The 20703-nt window shown below is 35.8% G+C and overlaps 1 protein-coding gene across 2 annotated transcripts in view; it reads left to right on the top strand.

The window, feature by feature from the left end:
- The first annotated feature begins 234 nt into the window (after positions 1 to 234).
- The window catches only part of LOC131437238 (DNA polymerase alpha subunit B), a 57637-nt gene continuing 37168 nt past the window's right edge, over positions 235 to 20703 (top strand). The window contains exons 1-2 of one of the 2 annotated variants that reach the window (XM_058606455.1): positions 235 to 455; positions 531 to 877. In XM_058606455.1, coding sequence (XP_058462438.1) covers positions 380 to 455; positions 531 to 877 — 423 coding nt within the window. In that variant the 5' untranslated portion in view covers positions 235 to 379. The remainder of the gene's footprint in view (positions 456 to 530; positions 878 to 20703) is intronic. The other variant, XM_058606464.1, reaches the window with a different exon arrangement.

The following is a 20703-nucleotide window of genomic DNA, read 5'->3' as shown; positions in this document are numbered from 1 at the left end:
CCCTTCTTAAAAAAACAGTTGAAATACATTTAAGTGAAGTTTTATATAACATGCTTCGTTTTTCATCAGTGTAAGATTTTGGAACCACTTGGGAATGCTACTTTTTCTCAGTGTTCGTTCGCTTCAACTGTCATCTTTTTCATTCTTCTTCGTTCCGGAACGATTGAAACGAAATTCCGAAAGCGACGAACGACGACCGTCCGTCTGTTTTGTTTATCGCTTTCGCGCCATTTTCGTGTTACCACCGTCAGCCGTGCTGTTATTTACAACACGAATTTATGAGTATATTTTCGTTTTTATCTTGTTTTAGTATAGTTTTAAAAGAAAGTTTTGATTTCACGTGAAGTATAATTTTGTGCTATAGCTCGAAAACAGAAAAATGGTGTCGCTGGAGAGTATAAAAGAGCAGTTCGACGAGCTTGGAATTGAACCCTCGGATGAGGTCGCCAACAAATGTGAGTAAGGTTTTTTCTCGTCACTGGGAATTGGCGTGACATCGATTACTAATTCCCCATCACCCTGTTATTAAGGTATAGAAATCTGCCTACGGAACGACATCGACGACCCGGTCGAATTCGTCGAGCAATGGATGGCGTTTAGCGTTTCGAAGCTGAACGGTGCCGAACCCACGGTGCAAAACCTGCGGGATATGGAATCACACGAGTATTCAAACAAGAAGCGAAAGTGTGCCACTCCGTCCGTTGTGAATCGCGTTCGACAGAGTGCGATACTGGCATCGCCCCGATCGGGCGAATCCGGTAGAAACGGTTCCGGCTTGAACGGGGCCGGCAGCGGTGGTTTGGTGATTTACAACAACCGGGAGACGGATTCGATCGAGAACGATGTGCTCGGATCGTACGGATGCATCACACCTAAGGTATTTCAGTTTTAAGATTGTAATAAATTCGATGTTTTCGAGAATGGAATATTAGTTCCATAACGATTGGACGTATTTTTTAGTAAGGGGAAGGATACTTTTTTTTTTAACTTCTTCGATACAAGTTTTTTGATAGACTTTCTAATCGTTTAGACAATTCGGTTATAGAGTCAAGCTTGTTTTGTTGAAATGGAAGGTTGATAGATTTCGTCGGATATCTTAATCGGAAATAATTTTTTATGCTCATCAATGATTTCGAGTAAAAGCTGCTAAAAGTTTTCGGTTATGATTTCCACTTTCTGAAGTCTAGCGCAGAACGATTGGAGACAATCGATGAATCATGCTTCCTTGAAACTACGAACAGCTCTATTTTCGCCATAGATAATTAGATACCCAACTTGTAAGTTGAAAGCACTGCAAGTCGATCGTTTGTTCCTTTATTTTTACGGAAGACAAACTGAGTGTCAACACGAACAAGATTTTTTCGAACAATTTCTGAATGCAAGACAACATTGCAATGATTTGTAATTGGAAGATGGTTTGCCCAACTTTTGAATCGCAATAACTTTCACTTGCCTCCACTAAGGTGGACCAACATTTTACTCAAGAAACCTGTTGAACAATTTCCATAAGCGTCTTTTAGGCGAGGTTAGGCCGAATTCGCCAAGTTGAGTTTCTGTCTAACCCAGGAGCATCATTGTTGCAAGACATAAGTGTTTAAAGCTTTTTACATAATTGAAATGTGACTCCCAATAGGATCATTATTTGGAGAAGACTCGCGGATAATTTTCTATGCAGGAAATAGAATCTGGGCAAGCTTTCTTACATAGTTAAACATTCTTCGATTCGACTGTTCCTCGCTCTCACTGCCAGCGTCACTATCTCTCATTCGTTTGATCGTGTTCCAAAGGGTACTCATTTATGTTTCTCTAGACAAACCCTCCACAAAATATCTCCAGCAGCTACGCTTCTTGGCAAGACGAATTGTGTCCAATAGCAATAAACTTTCTAGATTCTGAGAAATTTCCTCTTCGTTTAATCTGGGTTTGTTCTGCTACCTTCAGAATTGACCGAACAAGAAAATCGTACTTCGAGCTCTTGGAGGAATATATACCGAAGCTATACAAACGTCTTTATCTTCAAAGTTTTTATTCGACAAACAACTGCAACGCTAAAGATTGAAATCATTCAATATAGAGCATGTTTCGCACAAAGCAAATACATCGCATTTCGACTATGGAATAAAAATTTAAATAAATCATGCTGAGGCATGATGCTCTGATCATTCGACTGTAGAATAATGATTGAATCATTTGCGATGGAGGATAAATTAGCCATCGAATGATAATAATCCTGAAAGAATTGCTGTTGTGAACTGTTGTTAACTGTTTCAAAAGTGTTGTAGTTATAATATGGAATACTGTTGGCTCAGAAATATTGAATGCTGTGGAAATCGGAATTTCGGAACACTTTTGTGTTTGTTGGATTATGGTCTTGTTCTGTATGAACAGTTTTTGGTGACACAAACTTCAAGTAAGTCACCCTTTAATCTGGGCGAAACTTGTTAGAAGTTTACTAAAGCTAGCTCATTTTGAACATAGAAGATTTTGTCACGAAACGCCACATTGCATACTTAGTTTTTCCACAATCGATCTCTGCTGTCTTTTGAAAAGGGCCAATTTTTCTTGGCCATTATTTTCAAATGGTTCTAGTGGAATAATGAACAATTCTACCAAAATGTGTGTACTAGCAAAGATAAACTTGAGATTATAATCTCCCATACGATTCATTGAAAAATGTTAGGTCAGTAATCGTGAACCAGTTGGTTTAGTACTAATGTAATTTTATTGACCCTCCGTTAATAAGCGTCGACTAGTTCCGACAAAATGCCATGGAAACAGTTAGGAAATAAGCAGACATACATTTACATTCAGCAAATAATGATTTCTTGCCACAACTGACTTTAATGCTTCATAGAATGAATAAATAACAATCCAAATAAATTCTAGGCAATAGTTCTAAATAGTTTTTACTTTCTTATTGTAATAATCACTGGATATAAGGCAAAATTGTTCGATATCGTTCATACTGTAATCTATTATTTTTCCAAACATAAACAATCATTGTCATAGTGACGACGCATGTAGCGATCAGACGCTTGTTGTTTTGCTGCAAAAGACTGAAACTGACAGTGAACCGAGCTCATCGAGGGGTCCTATTCAAATGATACATCAGAAATCGCATACTGCTCTATCTTGAGTTTATCTTTGGTACTAGTGATTTCCCCAAACAGCCAAATTTTTGAAAAAAAAACTTTTTTAATCCATCTAGTGGTGTAATGATGCTTTTCTCATTTTATTCATTTTCTTCTGTATAATTCCCCCCAAATACAACAATTTAAAAAAGTTTAGAAAAGAGTTTTGAAGATTTCTGTTGCATAATACTACTACATTGATATACTACATTTGAATTTAAGTTAGCGAAAATCTAAGCAAATTATTAATGGAATTATCAATGGTTTGTTTGGTTACAAACTCTAATGGTTATGAAGCTTATGAAAAAAATATTCTTGAAATTAATATTTTTCCAGTTTTTCTTCGCCGTGGCATCCACAATACATAGTACTTTAAACCTAATACATTATTTTAAATTACATTAAATAAAACACATTTATTTTGTACATGATCTTATAACTATTTCAGGTTTGTTTGTATCAGTTCATCACTTTTATTCAATATAAGATAGTTGGGTATTGGTTGAACTTATGGAAGAGAAAGGAGTCTAACATAAAATAAAATTTAAATCAGAACTCCAATGGACTTAATGAAATGATAAAGAAGTTTCATGTATGTAAGGTCACGACAAGCAAGAAAGTCGCGAACTGAGACATTGGATAGTCTACCTTGAGTACGCAAGGAATTTATTAGTTGAGATCTGACATCACGATACTCCACGCATGTCCAAACGACATGATCAATATCGCGATAACCTTCACCACAAGCACAAAGTCTCTGAAAGTCCAATTCGAAGGAGATGTGCATCTAACGTGCAGTGATTGGACATGAGTCTGGACATCACACAAATGAAATCCCTACTCACATCCAGTCCCCTGAACCATGCTTTTGTCGATATTTTAGGATTAATTGAGTGCATCCACCGACCCAGATCATCTTAATCCCAAGAAGCTTGCCAGTTGGCAAGTGTTCTTTGGCGAGACGCGCTATAGAATTCGTTGAAAGCAATCGGTCTCTCATAAATTTCACCCTCAATAACACCACGTTTGGCTAAACTATCGGCTCTTTCATTGCCTGGAATGGAGCAATGAGCCGGGACCCAAACTATTATGATTTGATTATTATTATTCAAAATGACGTTCAGGCATTGTTTCATTTTGCCCAAGAAAACCGGTTCTGTGTAGCCATCTTAGAGAAATCTTTGCGTGCCTTCCGAGATCGAAAACCGAACACCGGTAAAACCGAAATAAGTTTATTTGGCCATGGACTCTCAAAATCTGCGGACCCGATAAATTTATGTGAAATTTTTAACAAGCTGTTTTTATTGGACATTAAGGCCATACATTTGAATATTAGATAAACGAATTCGGTTCAGCCATCTACGAGCAAAATGAGTGACATTATTCTAATTTCATTACATGTATCAGCCTGTAAATCCGGAACCATAAATCGGATCTGAATGAAATTCAGAAACCTTATATGGGAGCATAGGACTGTTCATATGAGTTCAAGTTTGTATAAATCAACCATTCTCGAGAAAAATTATTGAAATTATTTTTCACACACAAATTTACTTATCTCGACAAACTTCTTCGAATGGTATCAGGTTGTAAGAAGTTGTGTTCTTCTAGCAATTATTGTTGCAAGCAGCATAAATCAATATAAATATGAAATTGTTTTGAATTTGAAAAAACTCCAACTTTCTAATACATTTGTCATGTTCGAACGATTATTGTGACAAAAACGAATCTCACTTTTGTTCTAAAATTGAATTAATTTTGGTGAAATCTCCAGTAAATACTGGGCCGTATGAATAAAACGTAGCATGCTTGAATTTCGGTAGTAAATGCTACATGTGGATCACGTTCCTGTCAAAAGCAGAGACTTTACTACACAACAACGTTCGAACATGTAGTATTTACTACAATTTTTCGGTAGGTAGCTCCAGAGGTTGCTACTCGTGTGTTTGCTGATGAAGTTGAGTAGAGAAATTAAAACCAAACCAAACTTGTTTTACTCTGTGGACTATGTTTTTGAGAAGATACTACAAACAACAGACTTTACTACATTTTATTCATACGGCCCACTGTGTTGTATTTTTGTAGGTTCTTAAATATCCTGACCAGTGTTGGTGATTGCCGAAAATTTGACAGAAGCTGCTATATTGCTATCTATATTGTATACAACATTTTCAATCCGGTAGAAGATGTTACAAGAACTCGAGTCTCTCAATGCATGAACCGTGAGCGATTTTTTCTACATTTCTTCGCTCCACTTCATACTCTGAGTATTTCACAACCTTGAAAAAAATTACAGTCTGATAATGATCGTTGCTGTGTGGAATTTCCCAAGAGAGAATCGCAAGTTGACAATTATCGCAGAAAATCGAATCGATGATTCAACTTGATGATTATCATACTAGGTTAAAATATTTCAAAACCCTTGTGTGGAGCATTCACAGACCATAGACACAACTTATACAAAGGTTATATGCACATAGTTAGAATAATCGGCAATAGTAAAATGACTCTATCGCAATTATCAACTGCCTGTATAGAATCGGATCGCGAAACGAGAATAAGTGACAGTTTGTTGCTTCAGAGAGGATCCCCACAGCAGCGTGCTAACATTTGAATCTCAGACATGTCATCGAGAGAAATTCGCTCTCGCGCTGGTGTCGATTCTATGTTAAATGAGTCATGCCGGGTTTTTTTTTGTTGCGATGATATCCGTCTCTCTTTGATGGCACTGATTCAATCGTGTGAAGAGTTGCCAGTGAGCGTTCTTTGATACGATAAAAGCTATCCTTGATCCTGATCATGAGGGAGGCAGAAAATCTATCTTTCGAATTATATAGAAAGCTAACCAATACAGAGAGAATTAAACGTTACCCTTCAAATAATTCCCATCAGTATAAAATAGCATCTTTTTACCATATGAGCCATAGAATGTTGCCATGAAAAACCATGTCCCTGGGGAAAAAATGCACAATAAAAAAGAAAAAATATTAGAAAGCTCAATGGATATTCCAAGCGATCGATTCAAACAATCCTTCATAAAAAAAGTAAAACTTAAGATAAAAAAAATAACATAGAACTTTATCCCAGCCTTCAGAAAATGAAAAGAAGTATCAGTAGATTTCAACTCCCACGCACATCCACTCAAAACCAAATTAAAAATGTTTGATCTTGTTTAGAAGAGTTATCAACCAAAACTGTACTTGAGTCCACAAAAGGCCATACAGATAATTCGAAAAAATCCGGAAAAGGGCACATCGCAGAAATTTCGAAGCTTCTAAGGAATTAGAAAAAAGGATTGCCATACCATTCCAAGTCCAAAGTAGCTGAATATGCCTTCTTGGAAGATCATTAACTCACGACGAATGACTTGAAAATTTTAGGATCGATTAATAGTAGTTATGCTGTTTTCTCAAACACTATGACTGTATTTAGCAGCTCTTCCTCGAACTCGAAAGTAGACACTTCCAATTATGGAAGGCATCTGGGCAAAATTTACGACTGTTTAGCGGTTCATGTTGAACTACGAAGTAGCACTAGCAATTCATTTTAAACTGCTGTCCTCCAAATGATTGGAAGGGCCGATAATATGATAAATTGTCGTTTGAAGTAAATCAAAATGGTCTAGGATTTTTTCTTAAAAGCAAGATTTTTCGAAACAAATTCCTTGCTTCTTCTAACTTTCCCCAATTATTCATTTCACCGAAAGGGAAGCATATCTTCTGGTGAAAAAATGCAAGCAGATTAACAAAAGAAAAATTAAGACGCAAAATCTTTTCCCGCACAGCTCTTTTCCTGGCCGCTGATTGACCCCATTTCGAGACGAGCTTACTTACTGCCAAAGACCCCAACCAGGAAATGTGCTTTCATTTTTCCCTTCCATTCCGGGGAAGCTGGGAAGGGGGATTTAAGAAGGTTCGCTTGGCCCCAAATAACCGGAGTTAACCTCTGGTTGGTGGTGTCGGGCAAATATTTCTTCCTTCGGCAAGGGTTATTTTACTGCAAAAATAAAATCCCTTTCTGGTGTCGGTTGGTGGTTAGGTGCGCGATGTTGTTTAATTTTTTTTTTTGGTTTGTTTGCTCTCACTCTCTCACTGTGTGTGAACCGGATGAGACGGCAGGCAGCAGTGGGAAAATCGAGAAGGAACGAGGGTCACCGTCACGAACTAAGAAGATACCTGCACATTGGTGTTTGCGCACCGTGTGGTGGTGATGATGACGGTTCTTCGTGATGATCGGCAGCATCGATTGCCTCCTTCCATCGTCTTACAAAGTGGCAAAAGAGGGGTTCATGGCTTGTACAAATGGTGGGATTGAAGTCTCGCTGAATCGTCGCTTCTCTCTGCTCGTACATAAAATACCTTCCCCGTGATGTATCACCACTACCAGTACCAGGTTCGCTTCCCTCGTTCAGTCAAGTCGAAGTGTCGTGACAACGAAGCAAGAGCGGCAGGGGATTACAGGTTCTTTTTTATGACGAAGCTTTTCCCACTTCTTCCGAGAAATACGAACAAAATTTAATGCCTGTCGGTAGAAGAACTGAAATTCTATGATGCGGTGATAAAAAGCGGTTAGCTCTTCTAGAGTCTATTGAGAAACATGTTGTACGTTCTTTTTTACCTTTCCTAATCGTCTTCCAACCGACACTCGCTACCAATTCTTTGGAAGCTTGTGCTGACACGCGAAAAATCGTTGTCTTTCGGCGGGAGTTTCATCAACTGTAACAAATTTTGTTTGACATTGCCAGATTTTTGACAGGCCGACAAAGTAGGCTATGGATACATACCGACGACATACACCGAAAAAGTTAATAGAATACAAAACTGTCAAAAAGCACACTGCTGAAATGTTGAATCATTTGTTGAAAATTTATTACATGAAACTGATTCCAACAGATTGACGTTTGGTCTGGCGTAGATTGTAAGACTTTGTTTAATTTTTTCTTAGATATATGAACCAGTCAAATTTTACGGGTTTTTTTCCAAACACATGCTACTTACAAGTGCAAGGATAATGGAATAACGTAAATGGCAGTTCGAATGTTGCCCAATACCGATCAAATACTTCCCGGGAAGTGCTTTAAATTTTCATTTTATTATAACCGAAAGTGGCAAATGTGCGTTAGGTTATAACGAGTGCTACAAGAGTGCCCACTTAAGACAAAAGATAGCGTAAAATTTCTGTATGATATAAGTACAGATTCAAGTCATATAATTTTCTCGTGCGGCTCTATATATCGGCGTTTATGTACATCCTGGATAAAAAGAATGGTAAAAGTACCACCGGAGTTTCTGTGCCTTCCACCTTACTGCTCTGCTACGGTAGGTGGACGGTTCTCAACTTTACAACCTCAACTTCTTTCTACACACAGACATGCACGCGGCACACTGGAGATCCCAAAACCAACCAATACCAAATAACATTTCATTTTTCGCTATGGTTAGCAGCGGCAAGTGTTCGAATGATCGTCGTTCCGTGCGAGTAAGAGCGAGACGGGCACCGGCCGTGATCATCATCACTGATCGATCCACCACCCCGCAATGATAATGACGATGATGATTACAGGTAATTTTACCTGCGTCTTGCTCTGCTCGACCACCTTCCCGTATTTTTTTTTCTACATCAGCTTGTTTTGTTCGGAATGGGAAACAAACAAAAAAAAAACGGTGACTGTTGCTATCCCGGTTCGACTCTTGTTGGGCTTGCAGATCACTGGAAAGATCCCCTTATAAAAGTTGAAACACTTTCTGACTTGAGCCTCACTCGTTGGCTTCTTACATTTCTCTGGGCTTCAACGTCTTTGCGCAGGTCTTGTCCATGGTTCGATGATCATGTTCGGTGAGGCCTGCAAAACCTCCGGCGGTGGTTGTTAGTGGAATCCATTGGTGGAGGAGCTCTCGATCTTTCCGTTGATTCGCAAAGATCGCCCTGCCAACCTTCCGTGGCTATGGCTGTAGGATTTTTTTTGTGTTACTTCGGTAATTGAAGTTTTTTTTTGCTCTGCTCTTCCTTATGGCGTATGTATTTTCCACCGATTTCAACTTTGGCTTGGGTTATTGGACTTTCCAGTGGCTTCTGATGTGTAGTTCGGTGGTGGGGAAAAACTCACTGTTGAGAAATAGATCATACTAGAACTTCAACCGCGAGAAACGTTTTAACGTGGTGCGATCTTCTTCTTCTCTTCTATCGGTTATGCTCCGGCTAACTCAGTCCATGACCTTGTGGTTACCTGAAATACTTTTTAAAACATCCGTTTTGTAAAATACGGAAAGTTCTCTTATTTACATTTCCTAAGTTTTAAAAATGATGGAATCGAAATCTCTGTCATTATTGTAGAACAGCAAAATCCAGCCTCAATTTTATCTTTAATTCTATTCATTTCTATGTTTGTGAACAATTTCGCGGTTAATTTTAACTTTTTGTTGAAATCTGACACTTGAGCGGTTATTTTGTGTCGAGTAGTTAAATTTAACTAAAACTGTGCCCCGTTTCAAAATTTGACGGATGGAAAGTTATTTGGGTGTATTTTCCACTGGAAATAATTTCAACTAAATAATTAATATTGAATTTTCATTGCAAGATTTTTTTCAGTGTCGGAAAATATCCATCGATCTGTCAAAAATAACCATGCTCTCGAGCAGGGTTATTTTTGATAACATCAAATTAACCGCTCGAGTGTCAGATTTTAACCAAAAGTTAAAATTAACCGCGAAATGGATCACAGCCCAAGAGATCGGTTTTCTCTATATCATTCCTCTGTAATTCATGATCCTTGTCACGGTGCAGACGTTACAGTTTTAATCACTGGTAATATTCCTATCTCAGATTCGTTCCGTTTACACCAACCGAAAAACGTTTGCCATTTGCACGAATATCGGTTTTCGCTTGAGAAACTTGGAACTGATTCAGGCGGTAGTTGTTTTTTTTTTCAAACAAACAACTTCCACGAAACCGAGTTTGAAGGTTTGACAGCAGTTACAGTATGTTCACAATTGCCGCTGCGTCGATACATTCAAAATTGAGGTTTCTATGCCCGGTGAAAAATGAACGGCGACCCTGGTGAAAAATGGGTGCCCAATACGTTTCCTGATGAAAACAAAACAATATGTAAAAGCGATTCACACGTGGCATCAGGCGACTATCGCCGACATGGGACGGTTACGGAACAACAACATTAACTGTAAACTTCTTATGGAAGCACACAACGTCAAGTGTTCACGGAACATTTTGACGGCGAGTACGTGAGTAATATTTGGCTAAAAAAATATTTAAAAAATCTTGACGTCGACCGAAGTTGATTGATCGTCTGAATCGTGTTTAATGCAGGCGTTTCCTGATGAAAACAAACCAATCTCATTTGCATTTGTGGTTGTAAGTGAGCTGTCAGAAAGCATAATTATCAGAGATGTCAGGTAAAAATTTCAAATATCTTCAGACAGGGTTGCAAAAATTTGTGCACTGAGGTCTCTTTTAACGCGGGGGATACGTATTTTAACGCGGGGGATACGGATACGGGGGATATCTAAAAAAAAAAAAATTATTGTGGAAATCGACGATGAAACAGAAAAATGTTGAGACTTCCAAAATCGAATTTTTTAACGCGGGGGATACGTACCTGGTGTAATCTCAAAAAAAAAACATTATTGTGGAAATCGACGATGAAACAGAAAAATGTTGAGACTTCCAAAATCCAAATTTTTTATGCCGAAAAAAAACCGCGTAACTTCGGAAATCCGCGTAAAAAGAAACCGTATTAAAAAAAACCGCGTAAAAAGAGACCTCAGTGTATATCCGAAAAAAAAATCTGCTGTTAGCAAGTATGTCTTGCTGGCAGCAATTTCACTATAAAGTGGCCCTTATTACCGTTCTCACTTCCACTTCCACTTTCACATTCACTTCACTTACATGTCACTTCACTTGATTTTACCTTTCACCAGTATCACGCATAGTGAAGTGATCACTGTGGTGGAAAAAACTAATTTTTCAACATTCAAATTTTGGTAGCGTGATGTTAATAATGACATCAACTTCATCCAAGTAATTACTTTTGTCTCTGAAGCGACATCCGTAATAAGGACATACATTCACTTCTTTTGATTTCCACCGTGAAGTGCCACCATAATAAGGATCACAGTCACTTCACTTGGCTTTCACCGTGTAGTGACACCGGTAATAAGGGCCAGTATGATACGTAAACTTGACTTGGCGAGCAAAAAAAAACAAAAAAAAGGTCTCGACAATCTCAAAAGTCTGTAAATTTCGACCGAAAGTCTGCGAAAAACTCGATTTTCAAAAGTCTACAAAAGTCTGCATAACAAAAAAAATGTCTGCAGCACTATGTCCGAAATCTGCAGATTTACAGACAAATCTGCAGATCTGGCATCTCTGATAATTATACACGCTCATTCAATGTTACTCTCAAGTGAGTAATTTGTACTCACTTTCGCTTATTTAGTTCAAATGTCGAAAAGTGAGTAATATTGATTCAGAAGACTGAGTAACTTCTACTCAGTTTCTGTATTGACAACAAGTTTGCTTTACTCACAGAGCTTTGAAAACGTTGTGTGAAAATTTACGTTAGATGATTTTTGTATATCGATTGAAAGGGAGTTTGAAGAGAAATTGAGTTAGATGAAGAAGACTATCGCAAATTTAAAGGTAATATTGTTATACCTCCTAATAAAAAAAATGTGCAGCTGTTTCCATGATTGAAAGTTTTCGCTGCCACATTTGTGAAATCTCCATTGCAGGATACGTGAGGAAGTTTAAAGATCATTTTCATCTTTCTATGGAAAATCTACAATATGTAAATAAGATAACGTTTGTGAAAATATTGAAAAAAGTTGTATTGTTTTTAATTTACACGCAGTTTTGTTTAAAGTAAAGAATTCTTTAGATAATTCGAATGATATTGAGTAATATTTACTAACGCGAGCAAATTTTTCCATTTGTAGCACTGAATAAATGTTACTCAGAATTTGACAACTACCATATTTACTCAAAAGTGAGTAAACAAGCTTTACTCACTATACAGTAGTTCCACTTTTAAATTGTACTCACTTTAGAGTAACATTGAACGAGCGTGTAGTTATTGTTTTTTGTCACCAGAGATGCCAGATATTTTCATAGGAAATCTGTATTACTCTCTATAAAAAATCTGGGGTGGCATTATGTATCTCGATTCGACTGAAATTTTATCGAATCGACCACGTTTCGTATTATGGTTCTCGATTCGAAGTCGATCATCGAGCTTCGTTCGACTTCACTCGAAGAAGTATTAGATTATCGAGAAGTTTTGGCATTATGGAACCAAAACAATCGAGCCCGTAAACGACTGAACTCGATAAGAAATGGTCGAAAGCCTTGTTACTATCGACTATGAGTTTTCGAATACGTTTCTTTTTTATTTAGGTAGTTATCGATAACATCTGAGATTTTCATAAACATATTAGTATTGATAATCTTTATTTTAATGCATTGTTTTGTATATCGTTATATATATTTTGTGTGTTTGGCATATTATGTACAAGTCGAACTGTTTAGAAAGCATATTAATTGAAAGTTGCGTGGTGTTTACTTAAAATAACAAAAGTAAGTCGAAACTAACCTATGCACAGTAACTGTAGTTTGTAATAACATCCTGTGGAATGAAAACGTCGCTCAAACGGATTGTAGGAAAAAGCTTATTCGCTCGATAACAATGAGCAAATAATGTTTTTACTCATATATCTAACTCAAGTAAATTGAAAAATTTGTCCAAACACCTTGAAAGTATTTAGAATATTCCAAAAGCATCACAATCTCGTGCTATTAGCGTGTATTTGACTCTTCAATAGTACCTAAATAGATTATGAAGACTACACAGAATGGGTTGCTCCTGGTATATTAGCTAAAGCAATATCTCCTAATAAATATGATAAAATACTACAAAGAAAGCAGCAAAACCTAAAAACCTTTGATTAAAACTACACATATAGATGACGTAAATTGTATTAGCCTTGAAACAATACTTGAAAAATACAGATTTTTTTTTATTATAATTTCAAAAGCTCATCGATAAATTGTGTACAAGAACACACTTGAAAAAATTCTTTACGTTTTCAAATGGAGTGGAAACGAATCTGCTTCTTGATTTAAATTTCAGAAATGTGTTCATGTTAATTTCGTGCGGCAACTTAAAACCGCAGTATTACAAACAGTTTGCTTCTTTTCAGTACTTGAACTGAATAAATGTAATCGAAAATACTCGAACAATAATTCAGTTTAATTTTTTTCATGATTGCAATGTATATGGGTTTGTTTACCTATGTATGTTATGACCAGAGATGCCAGATATTTTCATAGAAAATCTGTATTGATTCGTATGAAATATCTGTATTTATCTGTATTCGCTAATAAAATGAAATTTCTACAATACAATTATGTTAAAAGGTGTTATTCCAATAGATTATGGCTATAGAGTGGTAGATTAAATTTCATATCTTATATTATATTCATCGACGAAATTTTAGTTTTTTCCTATCATCAACAATTGAATTATGGTGTCATATACTTGTCTAATTTGAAAATGTTCACTTCATAAGTTGAGATGGATTTCCAAAACCCAATATGCAACGTCGAGTCAGGAAATACAACTGTCAGTCTGGCAATAATGTTTCATGACTAACTAACTTTTAAGTTCAATTTAGTTACAAATTTTAATATAAATGGATATAAGTGTTCTTCATTAAATATCTGCACATATATATATATATATATATATATATATATATATATATATATATATATATATATATATATATATATATATATATATATATATATATATATATATATATATATATACTAGCTGACCCGTCGAACTTCGTCTCGCTTGAAATTATTTTTTAAATTTAGCTTTCCTGACAGCAGAATTGTCAAACGGTAATGCTTCTTTCTATTATTTCACTGATTATTTAGCCCAGAATAAACGAATTACGACGAATTCGTATCCAACACATTAACTTCGGCCCGAAAAAGAAATTTCAGACAAAATTATTGCAAACATGTTAAAAGGTTTTGTTACGGAAAAATTAAGTGAATGCACCGATCGCCATCTTATCCTTTGAGTCAGTGCATTGAAAGAGATTGTAGATCTCTCTTATGGGGCAATTTACCTATTCAGAAAAACAGCCATTGTTGCAAACGCAAAAGTAGTTTTCTTAGCTGTCTTCGAGCAGAAATTCAAAACAGAAATATCAATTTGTTTGGCACATTTTTTCTGAATAAACTGATGTTTTCTTCGATTCATCAAGCAATAGTGGAGGAAACTGGCATTGAGTTTTCAACAATGGATGTTTCCCGGAGATTGTTTGTAGAACCTTAAACTAATTGTTTCGACATATGAAATGAGCGGTGGAGCAGAGATGACAAAGATGAATACTTGAAATTGATTCCGCAAATTTTCAAAAGCGACTTGTTGTTTGTCATTGTAAGGCTTAATTGTAGAATGAAGACCTTAAAAAATTTAATGGTAAATAATAATGGATTATCGGAAGGAATAAACCTGTTTTGAGCAGATGTCCATACGCTGCTTCACCGCTAGTCTGATGATAATAATTAATCTTGTTTGATGAATGTTCGTAGCATGACAATCACAGAATCAATTTCCGATTAACAATTTAGCGATGAAATAAGAAATTATTGAACATTCAAAAGTTCAAACTATCATTTTATTAAATTAAATTAAATTTTTAAATAATTGTGTCAATAGTCGTCTCATTAGTTGAGTCACCTCATCATTTTAATTAGTACTCGATCTATAATTAACGAATGGCGTTGAGTTCGGCCTTGAGAGTCAATATCAGGAAGAATTATATGAAAGAATGTGCACTTTTTCTGTTCTAGCGGAGTGAATATGAGGTGTGATTATACCAGTATTCTTCTTATCGTTCAAACCAATCCATAAATCAGTAGTAGTAATGGTTTTTGAATGCCTCGAATTCTCCTCCAGATATGGTATTCGCGATTTGCATTTGGTAATTGGTCAAGTAATACAAAGTTCGAGAAATGGAATGATTTGGCTTAAGCAGCTTACAAATGTCCTGATGTCATAAGCAGCCTAAGCATCCTGTAATCCACCCTTAAATTTTTACTCGAAGCGACTGAAGGAACTTCAACATGCCAAATGAAAGAAAAATCTCTTTATTTGACCTCATTATTTCAGCAGCAAAATCCTGTCATTAATTCGTTTAAAAATCGTTCTAAATGTTGACATGTTCAACTCACAATAGTCAACATTATTTATCAAACTGATCACATTGTACACAATGCATCAGCTGGTAAACGATGTCAGAACTTTTGATCCTGATTACGATATATCAAGAACAGTCAAATGCGTTCCACCAGTCATTTGGCAAGCAATGGTTGTGATACCCTATTCAGTACGTGTTTCAAAATAACGAATCACATGCATGCAAAATCTCCACCCAAAACTACTCGTTGCGCGCCAAAAAATTTCCCAACGATCTAGTATTCCTTTCTTCAACGGCGAAATACTGAGCATCTTATTGCGCGCCAAACATCAATCGTAAATCTAGCAATCATTGGCAACATTTTCAGTGGAAAATTCCATTATCCATACAAAATAACTTTATTGGTTTTTCCCACTTTTCCGGTAAGTTTTCCTAATTTTTTTGATGTACGAACCCGGTGGGGGTAAAAACTGATCAAACAAAAAAAAAAGCATCTCAATCCGTCCATCCGTTCTTACGTGATGCGATTACAAAGAATGATCTCTGCATTTTTATATATATAGATATATATATATATATATATATATATATATATATATATATATATATATATATATATATATATATATATATATATATATATATATATATATATATATATATATATATATATATATATATATATATATATATATATATATATATATATATATATAAAGGGTGATTTTTTAAGAGCTTGAGAACTTTTTTAAACAATAAAACGCATAAAATTTGCAAAATCTCATCGGTTCTTTATTTTAAACGTTAGATTGGTACATGACATTTACTTTTTGAAGATAATTTCATTTAAATGTTGACCGCGGCTGCGTCTTAGGTGGTCCATTCGGAAAATCCGCTTTTTTATCGACAAATTTTGTTCAGCGATGAGGCTCATTTCTGGTTGAATGGCTACGTAAATAAGCAAAATTGCCGCATTTGGAGTGAAGAGCAACCAGAAGCCGTTCAAGAACTGCCCATGCATCCCGAAAAATGCACTGTTTGGTGTGGTTTGTACGCTGGTGGAATCATTGGACCGTATTTTTTCAAAGATGCTGTTGGACGCAACGTTACAGTGAATGGCGATCGCTATCGTTCGATGCTAACAAACTTTTTGTTGCCAAAAATGGAAGAACTGAACTTGGTTGACATGTGGTTTCAACAAGATGGCGCTACATGCCACACAGCTCGCGATTCTATGGCCATTTTGAGGGAAAACTTCGGAGAACAATTCATCTCAAGAAATGGACCGGTAAGTTGGCCACCAAGATCATGCGATTTGACGCCTTTAGACTATTTTTTGTGGGGCTACGTCAAGTCTAAAGTCTACAGAAATAAGCCAGTAACTATTCCAGCTTTGGAAGACAACATTTCCGAAGAAATTCGGGCTATTCCGGCCGAAATGCTCGAAAAAGTTGCCCAAAATTGGACTTTCCGAATGGACCACCTAAGACGCAGCCGCGGTCAACATTTAAATGAAATTATCTTCAAAAAGTAAATGTCATGTACCAATCTAACGTTTAAAATAAAGAACCGATGAGATTTTGCAAATTTTATGCGTTTTATTGTTTAAAAAAGTTCTCAAGCTCTTAAAAAATCACCCTTTATATATATATATATATATATATATATATATATATATATATATATATATATATATATATATATATATATATATATATATATATATATATATATATTAAAAAGTGATTTGTACGTTGATTCCTAAACGTTTATCTCGTCATTGCAATCAAATACTAATAGATAGCTCAAATACTAATAGATAGTTTAATTTTTTCCATAATACTTTTGGTGAAATCTGTATGAATCTGTATTAAATTTAAGAAATCTGTAAGAAATTTGTACTCTGTATTAAATCTGTATGCGCATGTAAAAATCTGTATAACACAGATAAATCTGTATAAATGGCATCTCTGGTTATGACAGTTCGAGCAGCGTCAGTCGAAATCTAGTACCACATTGTTAGGATCTCGATCACGAGGTCGAAAGCGATACGTAATGCCTCAGTTCAGTCGAATCGACTTCAAAAATAATCGTTTCGAGCAACTCGATTCGAGATGCATAATGTCAGCCCTGTATTTATCGGTATTCAAATTAAATTTAAACAATAAAATGCTGTTAAAAGATGTTATACCAACACATTATGGCTGTAGAATGGTAGATTCAATGGGCAATAATTCTTTCCATCTGTCTGTTGGAACAGAAAGGTCAAATTCCACAAAAGAAATGTATTGCAAAGACCTTTCTTCTCGGCACTGTAATTTAATTATAATACTTTTTATTTTGATTCTTGTGAAATCCGTATTAAATTATGAAATCTGTATCAAATCTGTATTCTGTACGCGTATATAAAAATCTGTATAATACAGATAAATCTGTATAAATGGCATCTCTGATTGTCACCCTCAAAATGACACTCATAGATGAGTGCGTTCGATGCAATTTTCTGTGTTGCCAGTTGCGACTTTTGACAATTCGATATGATACACGCTTAGAAAAAGTTACTCAAAGTTTGAGTACTAGTTACTCATTTTCAAATGATACATGGAAACGTCAAAAATGGAGTAGTTATCATCAATGATATTGAGTAACTCCTACTCTAAATTTGAGTTTAACGCAATAACTCGTTTTTCTGTTACTATTCGCAAGATCAGTCTAAAAGTTGTAATAACCATTTGTAGCAACAGGTTGTATATTTTGTTAGTGAGATCGCGTATTTCGAGGGTGAGTCGCTCAACACAAACGGTATTGTGTCTGCAAAAACCGGAATGATAAACTCCGTGTTGTGCTTTAGAATGAAACCGAATATGCTCAAATGTCATTTATGAGGAATAAGTGTATGATTGGTGCCTGAGATAACTGACATGTATGTTAATTTGCAATTGACACACTACTCCAAGCGACCACCACTTGATATAGAATTGTGTTCAATTACTTAATATTTTAATACAATACACTCAGAAAAGGAGCAATTTTTTGCAAATTTGGTATATGTGAAATAAAATTTTACTCAAAATTTGAGTGATAGTTACTCTATTTTTGGTACATGTACAAATAAAGTGTTACTCAGTAAATGAGTAGATTTTACCCAAATATCGTTTCCAGTGGAAGAACTCAAATTTGAGTAACTTCGGAGTTACTCTAAATTAGAGTTGTTCCACTTTTTCTATTTTTAAGCGTGTATCACAGAGCACAGACATTCGTACCATGTTCACATTAGCGCACATAACTCTCAACGTGATATTCATTATTAAGTGCGTTCAATGCAATTTTCCGTGTTGCTAGTCACGACTTTTGATAATTTGGCATGATATCGTTCATGATATCCCGGATATCATGCAGAAATGGTGATATGCGTTGACATCGAATTGTATGGGATATCAAATGATGTCGCACGTAATATCATAGGATATCAAGTATATTCGTATATCACTTGATATCAGCGCTAATGTGAACATACTATCAAGCAAAGATAATCTCAAGATTTCGAGCTCCTATACAAATTAATAAAAGATGACTGCTCAGTTATCGTGACCCGTTGATCTCAGCAATGATATACTTTTTGTAGCCCCTTGTTAAAAAGCTACGATAAACATAGAAAAGCGTTGCTACTATAATTCTGGAACCGATGTCGAATTCGAATAAAATTCAACAATTTTCCAGGGTTTTTTGCAGACCTTTCATTTCAATCAAAGTTTGTGAAAATCGAATCCGCCATCGATGAGAAAATTAAGTGCACAAAAATATTAGAGTGCACGGACTGAAATTGGATCTCAAGAACGTATTCGGAAAATTCACCCATCCAAGTCATCGAGTCATTGATGTGGAACAAGGCGACCAAAATTTCTAATGGTCGAAATTTTTAATCAAACAGTTCAATCGATCGTCACACTTTTGAATTCGCAATAGCACGAGAGTCTGCTTGGAATGTAATCTCTATTAGGAACATCGATATTTAAGCTTCTCTTCGCCAAGCTAGTGTTCAAGTTTTGTATGCATGCAGTTATTTTTATAGCTTTAAGTTTCCCTACCATTACTACCATTCTGCGATTTCGGCTCAAGCGATAAACTTTTTCTCATTATCGAATTCATGTTAGGAAGGATTCTTGGTGGCAGTAGGATCCATAGTACTAGCCATGCAATGATTCTGTACACTAAAAATCGGCTGCGAAGTCTGTTGAAACAGAAAGACTAAATTTTAAAAATTAAAATCGTTTTATAGCACTCTGTGTCTTGCTGTCTAGCAACAACCTACCTCTGGCATGCTACACGTGGAATTGAAACGTTAGCTATAATTTCGCTTATATTTATAGATTCGCTTACTCCTTCAAAACCGTCGTCTACGTTAGGGAAATCCGATACGCTCATTTACGTTTATCAAAGTATAATTTTTGTTCGAAGTTTGATTCGAGATAAACTCAAGATTACAATGTCCCAAACGATTCATCGAAAAATGTAGGATCAGTAAACGTAAACCAGTGAACTTAGTAATAGTGTCATTTTATTGACCCTTCGTTAATAAGCGTCGATGAGCATGGAAAACGACATTATAATACCTTGGCTACAATACAAGTTTGGAAGGCTAGTGTCATTTTATGTAAACATACCGCACAAAACATTTTTTTACTTCCATTCACTTCAATTCCTCGTAAGAAAAGAAAATTTAGATTTTTGGTGATAATCCTAATTGATTTTTGCTCTCATATTTCAGGAACTACTCGATATGCAACAAAATTTCCTTTATATGACCGAACCATATTTGATCGAAAAACCAATACGTCGTTTCAGAATAAGGGCGTATAACTTGAGCTCAATTCTACATAAACAAACATTGTCATAGTTACGACGCATGTAGCGATCAGACGCTTGTTGTTTTGTTTCAAATGATGATTAGACAGAATCGAGGGGTCTTATTCAAATGATACATAAGAAATCGCCGACTACTTTATCTTGAGTACATCTTTGGTTTTGTTTCAAATATTAATTGCCACTGACGGCAGCGTTGGCAGGTTGCCAGATTTTTCTCGTTTCGCCAGATACTCGAACTAATCAGATCTTTATACCATGTTCACATTAGCGCTTATATCACTTGATATACCGAGATGATATGCATATCACGTGGAAGTGTTCACATATGATCGAAATGATATCGTTTGACAATCAAGTTGTCATATTGAATGTTCCCATTAGGAGTAAGATCAATAATATTGCTTTTCTCTCCTACAATTCAATCAATAATTGAAGTCTTGCATTTAATGGTCTCCGAACGCTAGTATTCGTTGAAA

This window comes from Malaya genurostris, chromosome 1, assembly GCF_030247185.1.
Source record: "Malaya genurostris strain Urasoe2022 chromosome 1, Malgen_1.1, whole genome shotgun sequence".
Classification (NCBI taxonomy): Eukaryota; Metazoa; Arthropoda; class Insecta; order Diptera; family Culicidae; genus Malaya; species Malaya genurostris.
The sequence above is the reverse complement of the archived record's forward strand: the minus strand, read 5'-3'. Positions and strand labels throughout refer to the sequence as shown.